Genomic DNA, 15,321 nt, shown 5'->3' with positions numbered 1-15,321 from the left:
TATTTTTTTTATTATTATTATTTTTTTGGGGGGTGGCATATTCAACTCTCAGAGCCTTCTATTTGCTTCTCTATACTATTTGACTCTAAAACATTCAGGACTTTGTCAGTTCTACTAAGGTACATTTGACCGGTGTCTCTGCCTTACCACCTGCTAGCTGAGGGTCATTCATTTTACCCCCCATCTCACTGATTCCAGATGACTAAAACGTTGACTCATTTATTTCACCCGTTAGAGCCCTTTCCTACTTGGGATTTCAGTGTGGTGCTCATCTCCTGAATTGATCCTCCCTTTGAACCTATGATATGTTCATTGCGTCACTTCACTATAAAAACAGTATTTTTAGCATCTATCGCTTCAGCTTGCAGAGTGAGTGAAATACATGCTCAGATGGCAGGGTCCCTATATGCATTGTGTTCTATAAACACAGTTATTCTTACGCTGCAACTGAAACTTTTACCGAAAATTACTTTGGATTTTTATTTAAATCAATTTATTCCTTTAACCTCTCTGGTGATCTAACTGCCTTCACCTTTGCCGTCTTTGGATTCCTGGGCACCTCCCATCCCCAAACCACCTCGGACGCTCCTGGGGCCTGCTGTTCACTTTTTTGAAGAAACCCACATTTCTTCTTTGGACTGTGAAAGGGAGGATCTTGTATCATCTTCAGAATCTTTTAGATCACCTTATAGGCCTCATACCATGGTTACAGGTCTAAAGATCAAGACTGGCTTTCTTATGAGGCCCCATTATGTTGGCCTCCACCATAGGCATTTCAGACATTGTAGAATCTCCCAGGTCCTTACTGGTTTGGGGCTGTTTCAAGGGATTCTATACCTCCATCACAATCTAAGAGGAGGTCTCCTCCTCCAGTACAGGAAACCTTGGCTCAGAATACTGTCATCATCCATCCACCAAATGTATAGGACCCGACAGAGGAACCCCTAGATGTCCCCCCTGCATATTTCATTATCTCTGGATGAAGCCATCACCCCTGAATCAATATCTCTCCCACCTACTCCCACCCTCAAAGAACTTCAAGGTTTTTCAGGACCTGATGAGGAGAGGGGTCACTTCCTTAGGAGTGCAAGTTGAGCTTGTACAAGAAAACCCACAAAGCTTCCTTGATATGTTACAGATCCCTGCCCTGGGAAAGCTTGCACCCTTCCCATTGATGGAGATTTGCTAGAGCAGATGAAAACTATGGTAGACTCCAACTTCTATAGTACCTATGGTCAAGTGAGTACATGGATGTTAAGTTCCACAACAGAACTTAATTACATTTTTACCCATCCAGTTTCTGATTCCTTACTGGTCACGGACACTAATGAGTGATCTTGACATCCCATCCTAAAGTCACTCCCCAAACCAAGGAGTTCAAGAGATGGACGTACATGGCCAAAATGCATATTCCATCACTACTCTTCAAATAAGTGGCCAACTATCAAGCACTCATGTCTAATTTTATTAGTTTTACTTTAGTTTCTAAATAAGCTGATAAACTACCATAACAGTATAGGGAAGAATTCCTGGCTCTGGTTTTAGAAGGATACCTCACAGCCTGGACATCCCTTTAAGTAGCTATTTGATGCTGCTGATACAACTTTGCCTTCTGTTGCCACCACCATCTCCATGAGGCATTCTCCCTGACTGCAGGCTTCTGTCATCTGAAGAAGCTGCAGAATACTATTGAAATTTTTCTCTTTGAAGGGTCCAGAATATTTTCTTCAAAAATGGACAATACTATGCACACCCTGGGCAACACTTCGTTCATTAGAAGTTTGCACCCCAGTGAGTAAGATCCAGGGAAACAGTGAGTTTAGACCTCACTGTTACAGTATCCTATTCCTAACAGAGGTCACAGGACTTCTTGAAGAGAAGGTTTAGATCTCGATGTCACCAGTTGGTTCATCTACAACAGACCTTTCTCACCAAACTACTTCAAATTCCAAGCAGTCATTTTTGACTGCTCAGTTGAGGATAGCACACTGACCATATCTCCTCCCTTTCAAAGATACCTATCACTCTTTTGCTGTGCTTGGGGAAAAAAATCACATCAGACAAGTGTGCGTTCAGCACATTAATGGAGAGATATGTTACCAATTCACTTACCTTCCTTTTCCAAATCTACCGTCCCCTTCCAGAGACCCAGCTCACAAGACTGTATTGCTTCAAAAAGAATGCTCTCTCTCCTGGAGTGGGGAGCAATAGAAGAGGTTCCTTACTAACACGGAGGGAGGAGGGGAAGCTTTACTTCCTGGTCTGAAAGAAATCAGGTAGATGTCCCATTTTAGCTGTAAGAAAGTTGAATCATTTCATCAAGAGAATCAAGTTCAAGATGTTCATCTTTGCTTCTATTATCCCTTCCTTGGATATTGGAGATAGGTATTCTGCCCTCAAATTGCTCCTGTATTTCAATGTGGCTGTAGATCCAGACCACAGGAAGTACCTTTGTTTCATAATAGGCAATATGCATTATGATGACAGTTTTTTGCTTTAGGCTGTTCTTAGCCCCAAGGGTTTTTCATCAAGTGCATGGCGGTGGTAACCTGTGTTCCCTGTAAGCCGTGCGTTTGAGCGGCTGCTCAGGAGAGATTCAAGTGCTGCCCAGCTGATTAGGAGAGCACGCACAGCTGGCAGTATGTGTTCAGGTGCCCCTCCTTCAGCTCTGCAGAGTAGGGAGGGAGGAGAGTGCTGATGTCAGGGTGTCCCTCTCCCCCCACCCTGGTGCCCCATCTCCGCAGAGGGGGCAGCCTGGCTTAGGGGGACTCAGAGCTGCTGAGGTCTGACTGGTGACTGCCTGAGTCCCTTTCTTTTCTCACTGTTTCTCAGATTTCCCCAGCAGCCAGCTCAGACAGACAGTCAGTCTCTCTCTCTCTTCCACCCCACCTTTCCTCCTCGCCCATGTACCCCATCTCTGCAAAGCGGAAAAGAGGAGACAACAGGGCTCTGGAGAGCTTTCAGTGAGTGTCTGGAAGAGACAGCGCACAGCTTTCCCCAGCAGCCAGCACACACTCTGTCTGTGTGTCACACACAGACAGCTAAGTTCTCTCTGTGCAGCAGCTGCACAGAGAGAACTGCACAGAGCTGTGCAGCCACGTATTAAGCCCCACACAGAGGCTCAGGGCTGTGGTGGGAAAGGTGTCCCTCCCTGCCAGACCCAGCGTGGACCTGCCACAGTGGCAGGGAGAGGCGCCCCTCTCCCGGCCCCAACAACCGGACCTGTCTCAGACTTGACACACCTGGGGGAGAGGAACCCCTCCCTTGGCCCAGCCCAGCCCCACTGAAGTTGGGGAGAGGCGCCTCTCCCCTGGCCCCAAGCTGCTGTGGTGAGAGAGGGCTGAGGGGAGTCCTTTCTCCCCACCGCAGCCACTGGGCAGCCTGCACCCCGAGCCCCTCATCCCTAGCCCCACCCCAGAGCCTTCACCCCTAGCCGGAGCCCTCAGCCCCCGCACCCAACCCTCAGCCCCCTCCCACACCTCGATCCCCACCTCAGAACCTGCACTCCTAGCCAGTTCTCAGCCCCCCAAGCCCCAGCACTGAGCCGCCTCCCGCACCCTGAACCCCTCATCCCCAGCCCCACCTGAGAGCACCCAATCCTCTGCCCCAGCCCTGAGCCCCCTCCCACACTCCGAACCTCTCTGCCCCCACCTCTACCACCTGAATTTTGTTATGTGCACCAATATGAAGGTGATGTGTCACCCATCACCTTCATATTCCGCACATGGACATAAAAAATTGGAGGGAACATTGAACCCAGTCTCTGTCACATACTCACCAGCAAACACATACTTGTGTTGTTATTGTTACTACTTGGTACTTCCTGCAATGTGTATATATTCACTGTAATTTCATTCTTTCAAAGTGTGTTATTTTAGTGTTTTGACTGGTCTATGCCTTTCATAATTTTTGTTTCTCTTACACTTAAATAAAATTCTTTGAGAAGTGAGTTCTAAAATGCCTAACCTGTCCTGGCTGGAGTACTTATCCCTGTGGTAATTTTTAAAAAATATATATTATATCTAGGTTTTTTGTTTCTACTGGTGGCACACATAGGCACATACCTCGGTGCACATAACAAAATGTATTCTGCACATGGATGGAAAAAATTAGAGGCAACACTGGTGGTAACCTCATGTCTGTGCCATTTAGATGTTCAAATATTTCCTTACCTGGATGATTAGATATTCTGAGGGACATTAAGTAACCAAGTCCAAAACAGCATCCTTGTTGTCATCCTCTAGACAAGTCCTGAATCTAAATTTTGACAAATCAAAGTTATAAGGAAAGGTTTCAGGCTATAGCTTTTCTCTCTGGAAGTCTCAAGTCCAACCCAATCACAATGGTGCATTCCTGCGTGAAGCTCCTGGACCATGTAGCCTCATACACATAGCTAACTCCCGATGGCAGACTTCACCTTTGCTGTCTACAGGCCTGGCTCCATTCAGTATATCCTCCTACCAGGCATTTTTTGGACATGCAAGTTTCCATACCTGCTTGAATGCTTCTCTTTGGATTGATGGTTGGATCCGGGGATCGTATGCAAAGGAAGTCCACTTCTGTCCCCAGAACCAACTATGACTCTGGTAACAGATGCATCTACCAAATGCTGGGGTGCCCATCTCATTCAACTTTCAGCACAAGCTATTTAGTTACCCCAGGAAGTTTCACTCCATGTAAATCCAGGACATTTATGGCCATCATCAAGAACCAGGTGATAAAAGTTCTTACAGACAACACCACTGTTAGGTTTTATCTGAACAAGCAGGGAGGTGCAGGGTCACCTCAGATATGCCAAGAAGCTATACATACACCCGTGGAGTCTATGCATAAGGAACAGTATCTCCTTGAAAGTGTTCCACCTTCCAGGAGTGAGAAATACAATTGTAGATTCCCTCAGAATGGATTTCATACACCATCACAAGTGGTCAATCAGAAATTAGGGGGGAGGGATAGCTCAGTGGTTTGAGCATTGGCCTGGGTTGTGAGTTCAATCCTTGAGGAGGCCATTTATGGATCGGGGGCAAAATCAGTACTTGGTCCTGCTAGTGAAGGCAGGGGACTGGACACAATGACCTTCAAGATCCCTTCCAGTTCTAAGACATAGGTATATCTCCAGGGGGAAAAAAAAAGCCATACACCTCCAGATTTTCCATGAGTGGTGGTACCAAGTTGGATTTGTTTGCAATCAACCTGAACAACAAATGCAAACAATTTTGCTCCAGGAAGGGCTGCAGCCTAGGTTCCATCACAGATAACCTTTCTTCTCCCTTGATCCAGTTGTGTCCTGTATGCATTCCCTCCAATTTCTCTCATTCCAAGGGTAATTGGGAAACTAAAAAGAGATAAAGCATCATTAATCGTAGTGATGCCAGTTTGGCCAAGGCCGTACTGGTTCACGGACTTGCATCAGCACTCTGTCTGGCCACTGATAACTTTGCTGCTAGTCAAGGATCTCCAGACCCAGGGCAAGTCTCTGCATCCTAACCTCCAGTCTCTCACCTCACAGCATCCATGATCTCTGGTTAAGTACTCACAAGTGATCATGGTCCCAAGATATTCAAGCCGTCTTGGTAAGCAACAGCAAAGATTCCACTAGAGCCACGTACACATCAAAGTGGAAGAGGTTTTTGATTTTGGCACAAACTCAACACTATTGTCTCATCATACAGGAGTTAGTTCAATATATGTCTATCTGTTGCACCTGAAATCATCTGGCCTCTCAGTTTGGTGATAGTCCACCTGTCTCCATATCTGCATCCACCAATAGTTGGGTTTTCCATTTTCTTTCACTCTCTGGTTTTCAGACATCTAAAAGGCCTACTCAACATTTACACACCTGTGTCTGATTCATTATCTATATGGTATCAAAACCTAGTCCTCTCCAGGCTCGTGGGATCCAACTTTGAACCTATGGTGACAACCTATCCACTTCTGTTGTATATGAAGACGGCTTTTCTAGTGGTAATTACTTCCTCAAGAAGAGTTTTGGAATGTCAAGCTCTTCTGGCTGATCTTCCTTTCATGGTCTTCCATAAAGATGAGATTTTTCCCTAGGTTACAGCCAATTTTATGCCAAAAGTGGTCTCTTCTTTCCATCTGAACCAAACTATTAATATTATGGGGTTTCAAGAAAAACAGCACTCTTCCAAAGATGAAGGAAGACTCCACCCCTTGGATGTTCACAGAGCTTTGGTGTTCTACCTGGACTGCATGAGGTCCTTTAGAGCCTCTTCTAGGCTTTTTGTAGCCCATGCTGAAAGAGTTAAGAGTTGATCATTGTCATCTTACCATATCTCACATTGGGTTTCTGATTACATTAAGTTCCACTACCATGTTGCTGACATCTCTCCTCCACTGAGAATAATGGCTCACTCCACCAGGGCTAGTTCTGCTTCAGCAGTCTTTCTGAGCAATATCCAATAGCTGTTAAGTGTAAAGCAGTGACATGGTTCACTGTGCATATCTTTTTCAGACACGCTATCACTCAGGCTTCCTTATGACAATGCTAACTTTGGGAAGTTGGGGTTACAATATCTGTTCAGCTAATCCAGAGTCCTTCCACTTGTGAGGGAATGGCTAATGAATCACCTGGAGTGCAATTTATATACACCATCACTCAAAGGAGAAAAAACAGTTACTTACCTGTACAGTAATTGTTGTTGTTTGAGATTTTGTGTACATATACATTCCATGACTCTTCCATCTTCCCCACTACTTCAGACATTAGATAGACAGTGATGTGAAGGAATGGAGAGGGAAATGGCAGACACATCCCTTTTATGCCCTCGAACAGTTGCACAAGGAGAGCATGGGCATGTGTGCTGCCTAGTGATAGTGCTGACAAGTCAGACTCATGTGCATTGGGTGCACTGTACCTGCAATGGAATATATATGTTCACAAAACACCTTGAAGAATAACTGTTACTATACAGGCAAGTAACATGTTTTTTTTCCCCCTCAAGATGCCTTTGTCCACATGGGTCCTATGACCTGTTCTCAGTACAAAGTTCTTTACCTGGATCTCTGTATCTGTGAAGGATGAGTGCCAGTTGCTGCTGCTCTGCCTTTGGATAGGACATGAGGACATTCAGGCTGAATGTGCAGTCCCAATAGACACTGCTGACTAAAAGATTCTGGGTCCATGTGTGTGGGGCACGCACACCTACAGTTAGACCAAGGCATCTCAAACAACTCCAGTTACTTTAAGATAAGTAGCCTCTAAGATAGTGCCAGAAGATTGGGAAACACAAGGGAAGGAATATGGATTCTGCAGGGGAGAAATGTTTATTGATTTACTACTTCCTTCATGGAAGGAAATGTATCTTTAGAAAGCTTTTAGTAAGTGAATCAGAGCTCTGGTTTTGTAGCTCTAAATATTAAAGTGGCTGATTATAGCTACCCTGAAATAGTCAACTGATTCTATATTGGAAAAGTCCCCATCCGTCTCCTGACATTTTCTCCAATAAGATGTGTAAGATCCCTGAATTCTGTTGTGATGCATCTCACAGTCAGTAGTATTATTTAATCACCTTGATCCAGATGTTTGCATTTCCAGTTACTAAATGTATTGCTAACACTATATAGAACAGTGAATGCTGGTACCAAGGGGTATGGTATAGGATTACACAGTGTGTATTTTGTAATGGTCTCTATAATTACCCTTAAAATGGCTAGCGCACCCTCAAAGAAGTTATATGCTCTGCCTAACATAGCTGAAGTCCTCACTAAAGTCCTAATATTGATGGGCATAGGTAAATAATCCTAAAGAATGGAAACATTTAGCATTTTCAATGTGCTTGTCGTGCTGTCTGGAATGGCTCATGACGGTGAGTGCCTACCTCAAAGCAGGCTGTCAAAAACAGGGCAGACACTCCAAACTGGTGGTATGTTCTATAATTAGATTTCACCAATCCAGTATAGAATCACAGACAGTCCCCTTAGGCTCTCCAGTCTATCTTGCCACCCAGACAAGCTGGACTTAGTGATAAATGGTCACACAATATTCAGGTTGCTCCCAGTCCCAAGAGACCAGTCATTTGCCCCAGATCAACTTGTATTTTAGATCTCACACCAAAGACAATGCCTGTAGCCCAGTGTTTCCCAAACTTTTTTGGCCACAGAACACTTTTTAGTCTATTACGGAACACTTATAATATTATTTTGTAGTCTTTTTTGGTTTTCAAATTAAAAAATGCATTATTTATGCTCAAATATGTTTTATAAAACAAAACAAAAATACAAATTTAAAATAACTTGAACTAACAATTTCTAACTGGAAAGCGCGTATAAAGTAGTACAAAAATCAAGCGCAAGAGTCAAAATTAAAAACAGCGTTCTACTTAAAAAAACCTGTTTTTATATATACACAAACACCAAACAAATTAGATTTTTACTAAGAAAATCTATTTTTTATAAACAGAAATACAAATCTGGATTTAATGGGATTGGTGTTTCTGCGTTTTTCTATCACAGATTTGCTTAATATTAGGAATAATGCTGGAAAGTTGAATCCGCATGTCAGGCGCAGCATCAAATCTATTCCTATATTTGGTTTTTGTTGCAGTATAATACGAAAATCCCGTCTCTCACAAATAAGTTGTAGCAAAAGGAAGGAGCACTCGAACTGCGCGTTTAGCCACATTAGGGTACTCTTCTATTAGGCTGCTCCAAAAATTATTCAGTGGAAGAGCCTTAAACTTTTGTTTCAAATCAGAGTCAGAAATTAAGTCAATTAGGCTTTCATAATCATGCACAGTAAAGCTGACTGGTTTGGCTGTAATTACGAACGGATTTCAAACCCAAGTATTATCATCAATAGTTGTAGGAAAATATTCTAATAAAAAGGCCTGCAAGTCACATAAGTGTTGTAAAATGGTGCTGGAAACTTCTTCATGGACTGTAGAATTTATTTCAGTCAGAAATTCATGTATTGTAGGGAAGCAGTTGAAGTTATTCTGTTCTACAGAAGATGCCCAGAATTCCAGTTTCTTTTTAATGACAAAATTTTATCCATTGTAGTAAAAATGGTCATATTCTTTCCTTGCAGCGACAGATTAATTTCATTTAATTTTGCAAAAATACATGCAAGATACGCAAGTCTCATTAGTCACGAGGAATTTGTCAGACAGTTGTTAAATTTTCGTCCTGAATAATCTGAAGGGAAGAATACCAGTAGTTCACTACGAAGCTCAAAAAGCCTCACAAGCACTTTTCCTCTGGATAGCCACCTCACTTCCGTATGTAAAAGAAGCATTTTGTGCTGACTACCCATTTCCTCACACAAAATTTTAAATAATCTGGATTGAAGTGGTTGAGATTTGACAAAATTGATAATTTGTACTGCTTCATCGTGCACAATTATCAGATATGCTGGTATTTTTTTAACTGCAAGTGCTTGTCTGTGTAGAACACAATGGCTCTTAGTGCTTTCTGGTGCCACACTTATGATTCGCGTTACAGCTCCCTTCATCTTCCTGATCATTGCCTGAGCACCGTCAGTACATACATCAATAAATTTTCCCCAACTAATTTCATGCTTTCTGATAAACTTGTTGATGCAGTTGAATATTCTTTCTCGAGTCGTGTTGCTTTGCAGAGAATCACACAAGAGCAGGTCCTCTTCAATAATATTATTAAATCTATATCGGACAAATACTAGTAGCAGAGCAAGTCCTGAAACGTCAATGGACTCATCTAGCTGCAATGAATACTCATGGCAAATTTTCAGTTGGCAAACTAGCTCTTTTTTATGTCATCGGCAAGATCTTTAACATGGAGTGCAACAGTATTATTTGACAACTGTACAGCATCAGTTTTTTTTACCAGACTGCTCGCTCAACATGCATGTTACAATATCTTTTGCGCAAGGCTTGATAAGCATTTCTCCAATAGTGTGAGCTTCTCCGGCAAGCGCTATATGGTAACTTACCCGATAAGATGCCTCTGTTGCACTTTGGTTGTCTGTTTTAGGAATTTTAATCATCAAAAGTTTACAATTTCCAAGTGAGTCCTGCTGCCTCTTGAAAAAAAAAAAAGATCTTTGTTTTTGTATTCAGCATGCTTGGTTTCCAAATGCCTACAAAGTTTAGCAGGAGCCAATGAACTGTTTGCTAGTATTTTGTTGCACATGACGCATTGCGTATCAGGAACATCTTTATTTCCAACACATGTAAAACCAAAAGACAAATAACTTTCATCATACTTTTGTTACGGTCTTTTAACACCTGCTTCTTCTTGTTTTTTGATATACTTCGATGGAAATTCTTTCACCTTAGATAACTCACTAGTAGTAACAGATTTTTCGGCAACAAAAGACTGCGATTGTTCATCCTCACTTTGAAGTGTCACAATATTTTGCTCGTTTATTTCGGCCACAGTTGGAGTACCAGAAGAACTTGCTTTTCATTTCAAAGTTTCTTCTTTTAGCCACAAATCCATGGTGATTAGGTTTAGTAACAATATTTAGAAATACTGATTTTTGTCAAATTTTGTTTCACAAATATTTATATAGTTTTGAGTGAAGCTAGTTTAGTTGTGCTTATTGCACACATGGTAAAGACCCACAGGATTGAACGTGTTGAGTGAATGTTATATTCAACATGGCGTAAAGAGAATGGTGTGTGCGAGCGGAAGGGGTACGACATCACTAACTGAAACATGCCCGAAGGGGGTAGACGTCAACATGCTTGCATGCCGCGTTTTTAGCCATGCTATTCAATACGAGATCTATCAATAACCGGAAAAAGAGTTTTATGTTAATTATAGTCATTCAAAAAGAGTTGTAAACTACGCTTCAAATATGCCAAATTTAAAATTAAAAAATAATTAAAGACCTTTTTTTTTAAAAAAAAAAATTACGATTCTTTCATGGAACACCTATTCACATTGTGTGGAACACCCGTGTTCCGCAGAACACAGTTTGGGAAACACTGCTGTAGCCAATCCTGTAATAAACTAAAGAAAGGTTTATTAACTAGGAATAAGAACAGAGTTATTTACAGGTTAATGCCAGCAAGCATATACACACAAATGACTTACCATCTATGGTTCTTAAAGATGACAGAGGTGTAGCAGTAATGTGTTGATTCAGAATGTCTTTCACAGCAGACCCAGGGGTAACCACTGGGGAACTATGGCTTAGTTTATTGTCATTTGCCCTGTGAGTTCAAACAGCAAAGAGATGAAAATTTTACTTGTGACCCTATTTTATGTTACATTTAGCCTTCCAGTACATGGGAAGAGCTCCCTTGCATGTAGCATTTCAAAGGTGTTGATAGTGCTATTCACCAGTCCTTTGTATCGTGATGTTCCTTAATGGGCCGTTTAATCTTCATAGGCCTCCTGAATAGGGAGGGGGGACAATTTTCATGCCTGGGTTCACAAGTTCAGAGCAAATGTTTTCAAAGTTATAAAGCAAAACTTTCATATTTTTATGGCATGGAATACAGACATGACAAGTGAGATTAATGCATGGCGCAATTTATAAGCATTTCATAGAGTCTAAACACTCAATACATTCTTATAAGACTAATACCTGTTTTAACAAAACTAATGTACAGGAGAGCTGGTTTGGTTTCCAGCTATGAGTTTGTCAGTGCTCAGCTGACACCTACAGACTGGGCAAGAGCTGGCACAACTGGCACATCACTTTCCACATGTATGGAATCTTCTATTTAAGAGAGAGGAAATTTCAAGACAAAGAACCTTGAAATTCTAGCTTAATTACATTATATTTATCATAAAAAAGACAATAGAATGTTATTTTAAAAAAATAAAAAAATTCAAAGCTATCCTATAATTTTCCTGCATGTACTTTAACTCTGCCTTTGTATCTCCTCACATGTTTACCTGTAATTTTAAATATTTCCTTTACAGCCTCCTCATCCTCTTTTGCTTTTAAAGCAGATCAAACACTAACTGCCCCTGCTAAAACTTTACATACTAACTTACAAACCAAACCAAATCTAATGCATCTGGGACTAATATTTGACTCTTCGCTAGATCCTTCTTACTAATGTTAGGGAAATTACAAGTTTCTGTTTTGGTTCTGTACACAGTCCAGGGGAGCACCTCTTCCTCATCCACCATCATACTGCAAGGCAGCCATCCCCTGTACTCTAAGCACCCTCCTAACAGATGCTAGACAGCACACTACCCCCATGGTTTTCGCTATCGTGATAGCTCAGAGTTGACACATTCATGCACTAATAAACAGAAAAATTTCCTGGCAAGTAGGGAGCTCTGCAGAAACTGTTGGATTAATCTATTTTTTTATTTAAAAAACAGATTACATTTCCAGCCCTTATAGTTGTGAATAACATCCCAAACATTGTTGATACTATTCCTTTTTTTTTTCCTGAACCCACGCTGCAGACATGCCACCTGAAACAATTGAAGTGTGAATTCTCTAATACTTAAATCCTGGCTTCTGTCCAGAGCCAGAATCACAAACTTTTTCCACAGTTGACCATTCAGTGGCAGCAGTTGTGCTCTGTAGTTGCTACGTCAGCCATATGATGGACTGTGCCCCACTTGCACTCACAGAATGGCTCCATGCAACGTAATCCATTGCCCTTCATAGGTTCTTCATATTCTGACCTACTCTGTGTGTAGTGGAACCCACAGGGGTTTTGCTACATGAAGGTTCTCCCTGGTTCCACAGAAAGGCATGTTAAACTGCCTTTGTTCATGGTGTGTCTCATGTGTATCTTTCTTAGACGTATCCTTCAAAGCAGCTATATGTCTGAAAACGTGGGAGGTTTCAAGCATCCTTCTTCCATTTGTTCCAAATCTTGAGTACACTTAGAGCACTGGTGACAAGTAGGATTAATTTTCTGGACCTCCTATATGATTTCTCCAAGGTTGATCGAGGTTGGTGCAGGAATCTGACTTTTTGAGTGTCCCGCCTTTAAATCTTTAATTTTTCTTTTTAATTACATTACTAATATTTTATGATAATATAACATCTCAGCCATGAGTATCTGAATTAAGTTTTTGTTAAGAGAATTATAAGAAGTATACTTTCTTACCCTGTTAGAATGGGGAATAGCTGACAGTTTATTATTTGATGTGGCATCATTACTTTGAAGTTTCAAAGTGAGCTCAACTGTGCTCACTCTACAGACACAAAAATGAAGACTCTAACATCTTGACATTAATTGCTAATTTTACTCAGCAGTATTCTGACACTGTCGTTATTTGAAGTCTGTACTCAATAAGTGTTTCAGTTTATTCATTCCAAGAAATCTGGAGTTATATCAGTTTAATATTGGGGCAGCCGGTTATAGTACCTCATAGTATACCATATTTGCCTTATGGGAGTAATGATTTTGAAAGTGGACTATCTGCAATACTCAGGAAGTGCAGAAATGATGCTATAACATCTTATCATTATTGCCCTTATTCATTACCGTACATAGCGATTCAGATCCAATCTTAGTTTATCCATGGGTCTTAGAATTCAGTGACTGTGATGAGTGATCAGTTGTGTGCAGATGAGGTACATATAATTTGAACTGTTGGGTTGAATGATAAATGTGTCCTTTTCTTTAAAAATAGCCTAGAAAGTGAGACAGAATGTTTCAAGAGGAGGTCGTCTTTTTTTGTGTATTAATACTATATTAAATGAGTATGATTGAGAAGATACACTTACATAATTTGTTGGTGTGATTCTGATAAGTCATGTTAAAAGCAAATTTACAGATGTTTCTACTTTTTTAATAGTGTATATTCTTTTTTTTTATTGTTGGTCCTCAGCTGAGCTAGATGCTGAGCATGCCCAGAAGGTGTTGGATATGGAGCATACCCAGCAGGTGAAGCTAAAGGAGCGTCAGAAGTTCTTTGAAGAAGCCTTCCAGCAGGATATGGAGCAATACCTTTCTACAGGATACCTGCAGATAGCAGAGAGACGAGGCAAGTTTTGAAATATCCTCCACTTAATCCATAGATCCACAACTAGAAGGCTAGTAAGAGGATTGTTTTGGTTTCTTTTTGTACTGTTTTTATTTTGAAACTTTTATTAATAAAGTGCACAGTAAGTAAACACAGCAATGCAGTGTGTTATAGGAGAGAAATGGGTATATCTTTGTTTGATCTTTGCAAAGTCAAGGAAGAACATAATTATTGCTGAGTACAGTATTTTAATATGCTGCAGGTGTGAAAGACGGGGATATGCTATACTTGGAAAATTAAAGTAATCAGAGGAAGGAGTAGGGGTGCATCTCTATTTGCACACTGACATCAGCATTGTTTGAGACTTTTAGTAATATGCATACTTAAGGTATTTCTTCGGCTTACCTGTTATATAGTCAGAGTTTTACTGCAAAACAAAAGGTAAATAAGTTCATATGAAAGCTATAAAAATAATTATTTTAGTCATTATTAATCTTTGCTTTATTTGATGTACTATAATTGTGGCAGAGTCAAAACAGAAACTTCTTTCGGGGGCAGCTGAAAGTATTTGTACAGTAACTCCTCACTTAGTCGTCCCGGTTAACATTGTTTCGTTGCTGATCAATTAGAGAACATGCTCGTTTTAAGTTGTGCAATGCTCCCTTATAACATTATTTGGCAGCTGCCTGCTTTGTCCACTGCTTGCAGAAAGAGCAGCCTGTTGCAGCTAGCTGGTGGGGGCTTGGAACCAGGGTGGACCAGCAGCCCCCCATCAGCTCCCCGCTCCCCTAAGTTCCATGTGCGGCAGCTGCCCAGCAGGCTTTCAATTGCTGGCAGTTCAGCTGTCCCTCCCCCCACTGCCATGTGCTGCTCCTGTCCTCTGCCTTGGAGCTGTTCCCGGAAACCTTTTGCTTGCTCTGTGCGTATGGGGAAGGGAGGGTGGTTAATGTCAGGGTGTCCCCCTCCCTCCTGCTTACTCCATCTCCATAGAGCAGGGGTGGGACATGACAGGGCTCAGGACGGAGGGAGCTTGCTGGAAGCAGCTGCTGTCTCAACTTGCTAATTTACTTTAAAAGGCAGTGTACTTAGAGTGCGGTCAGCATACTTAAAGGGGCAATGCACATCTCTCTGTCTCTGTCTGCCATGCTGTCTCCCCTACATCGATTCGTGCGGCCTTGTAGAGTATGAGGCTATATTAATAGCAATGTGTTAACCCTTGAGGGCTCAGCCGAGTTCTAGTTCATCATTTAGCAAAAGGCATTCCCTGGGAAATATCCCACCCTCTGACTCCACCACTTCAGCCAAGCTTCCCAATCATCATTGCTGTGTACAGTATTAAATCGTTTGTTTAAAACTTAGAGTGAGTGTGTGTGTGTGTGTGTGTGTGTGTATATGTATATGTGTGTGTATATATATATATATATATAT

General features: G+C 41.5%; 1 protein-coding gene across 4 annotated transcripts in view; it reads left to right on the top strand.

Annotated features, from left to right (window-relative positions):
- DTNBP1 (dystrobrevin binding protein 1) overlaps positions 1-15,321 on the top strand; it is a 147,761-nt gene that overhangs the window by 123,927 nt on the left and 8,513 nt on the right. For all 4 annotated transcript variants that reach the window (XM_045005899.1, XM_045005900.1, XM_045005902.1 and 1 more), the window contains exon 8: positions 13,759-13,914. In XM_045005899.1, the coding sequence (XP_044861834.1) occupies positions 13,759-13,914 (156 nt within the window). The remainder of the gene's footprint in view (positions 1-13,758; positions 13,915-15,321) is intronic.

The sequence above is a fragment of the Mauremys mutica genome, chromosome 2 (assembly GCF_020497125.1).
Source record: "Mauremys mutica isolate MM-2020 ecotype Southern chromosome 2, ASM2049712v1, whole genome shotgun sequence".
In the NCBI taxonomy this organism is placed as follows: Eukaryota; Metazoa; Chordata; order Testudines; family Geoemydidae; genus Mauremys; species Mauremys mutica.
This window is presented reverse-complemented; position numbering and strand designations above follow the sequence as displayed.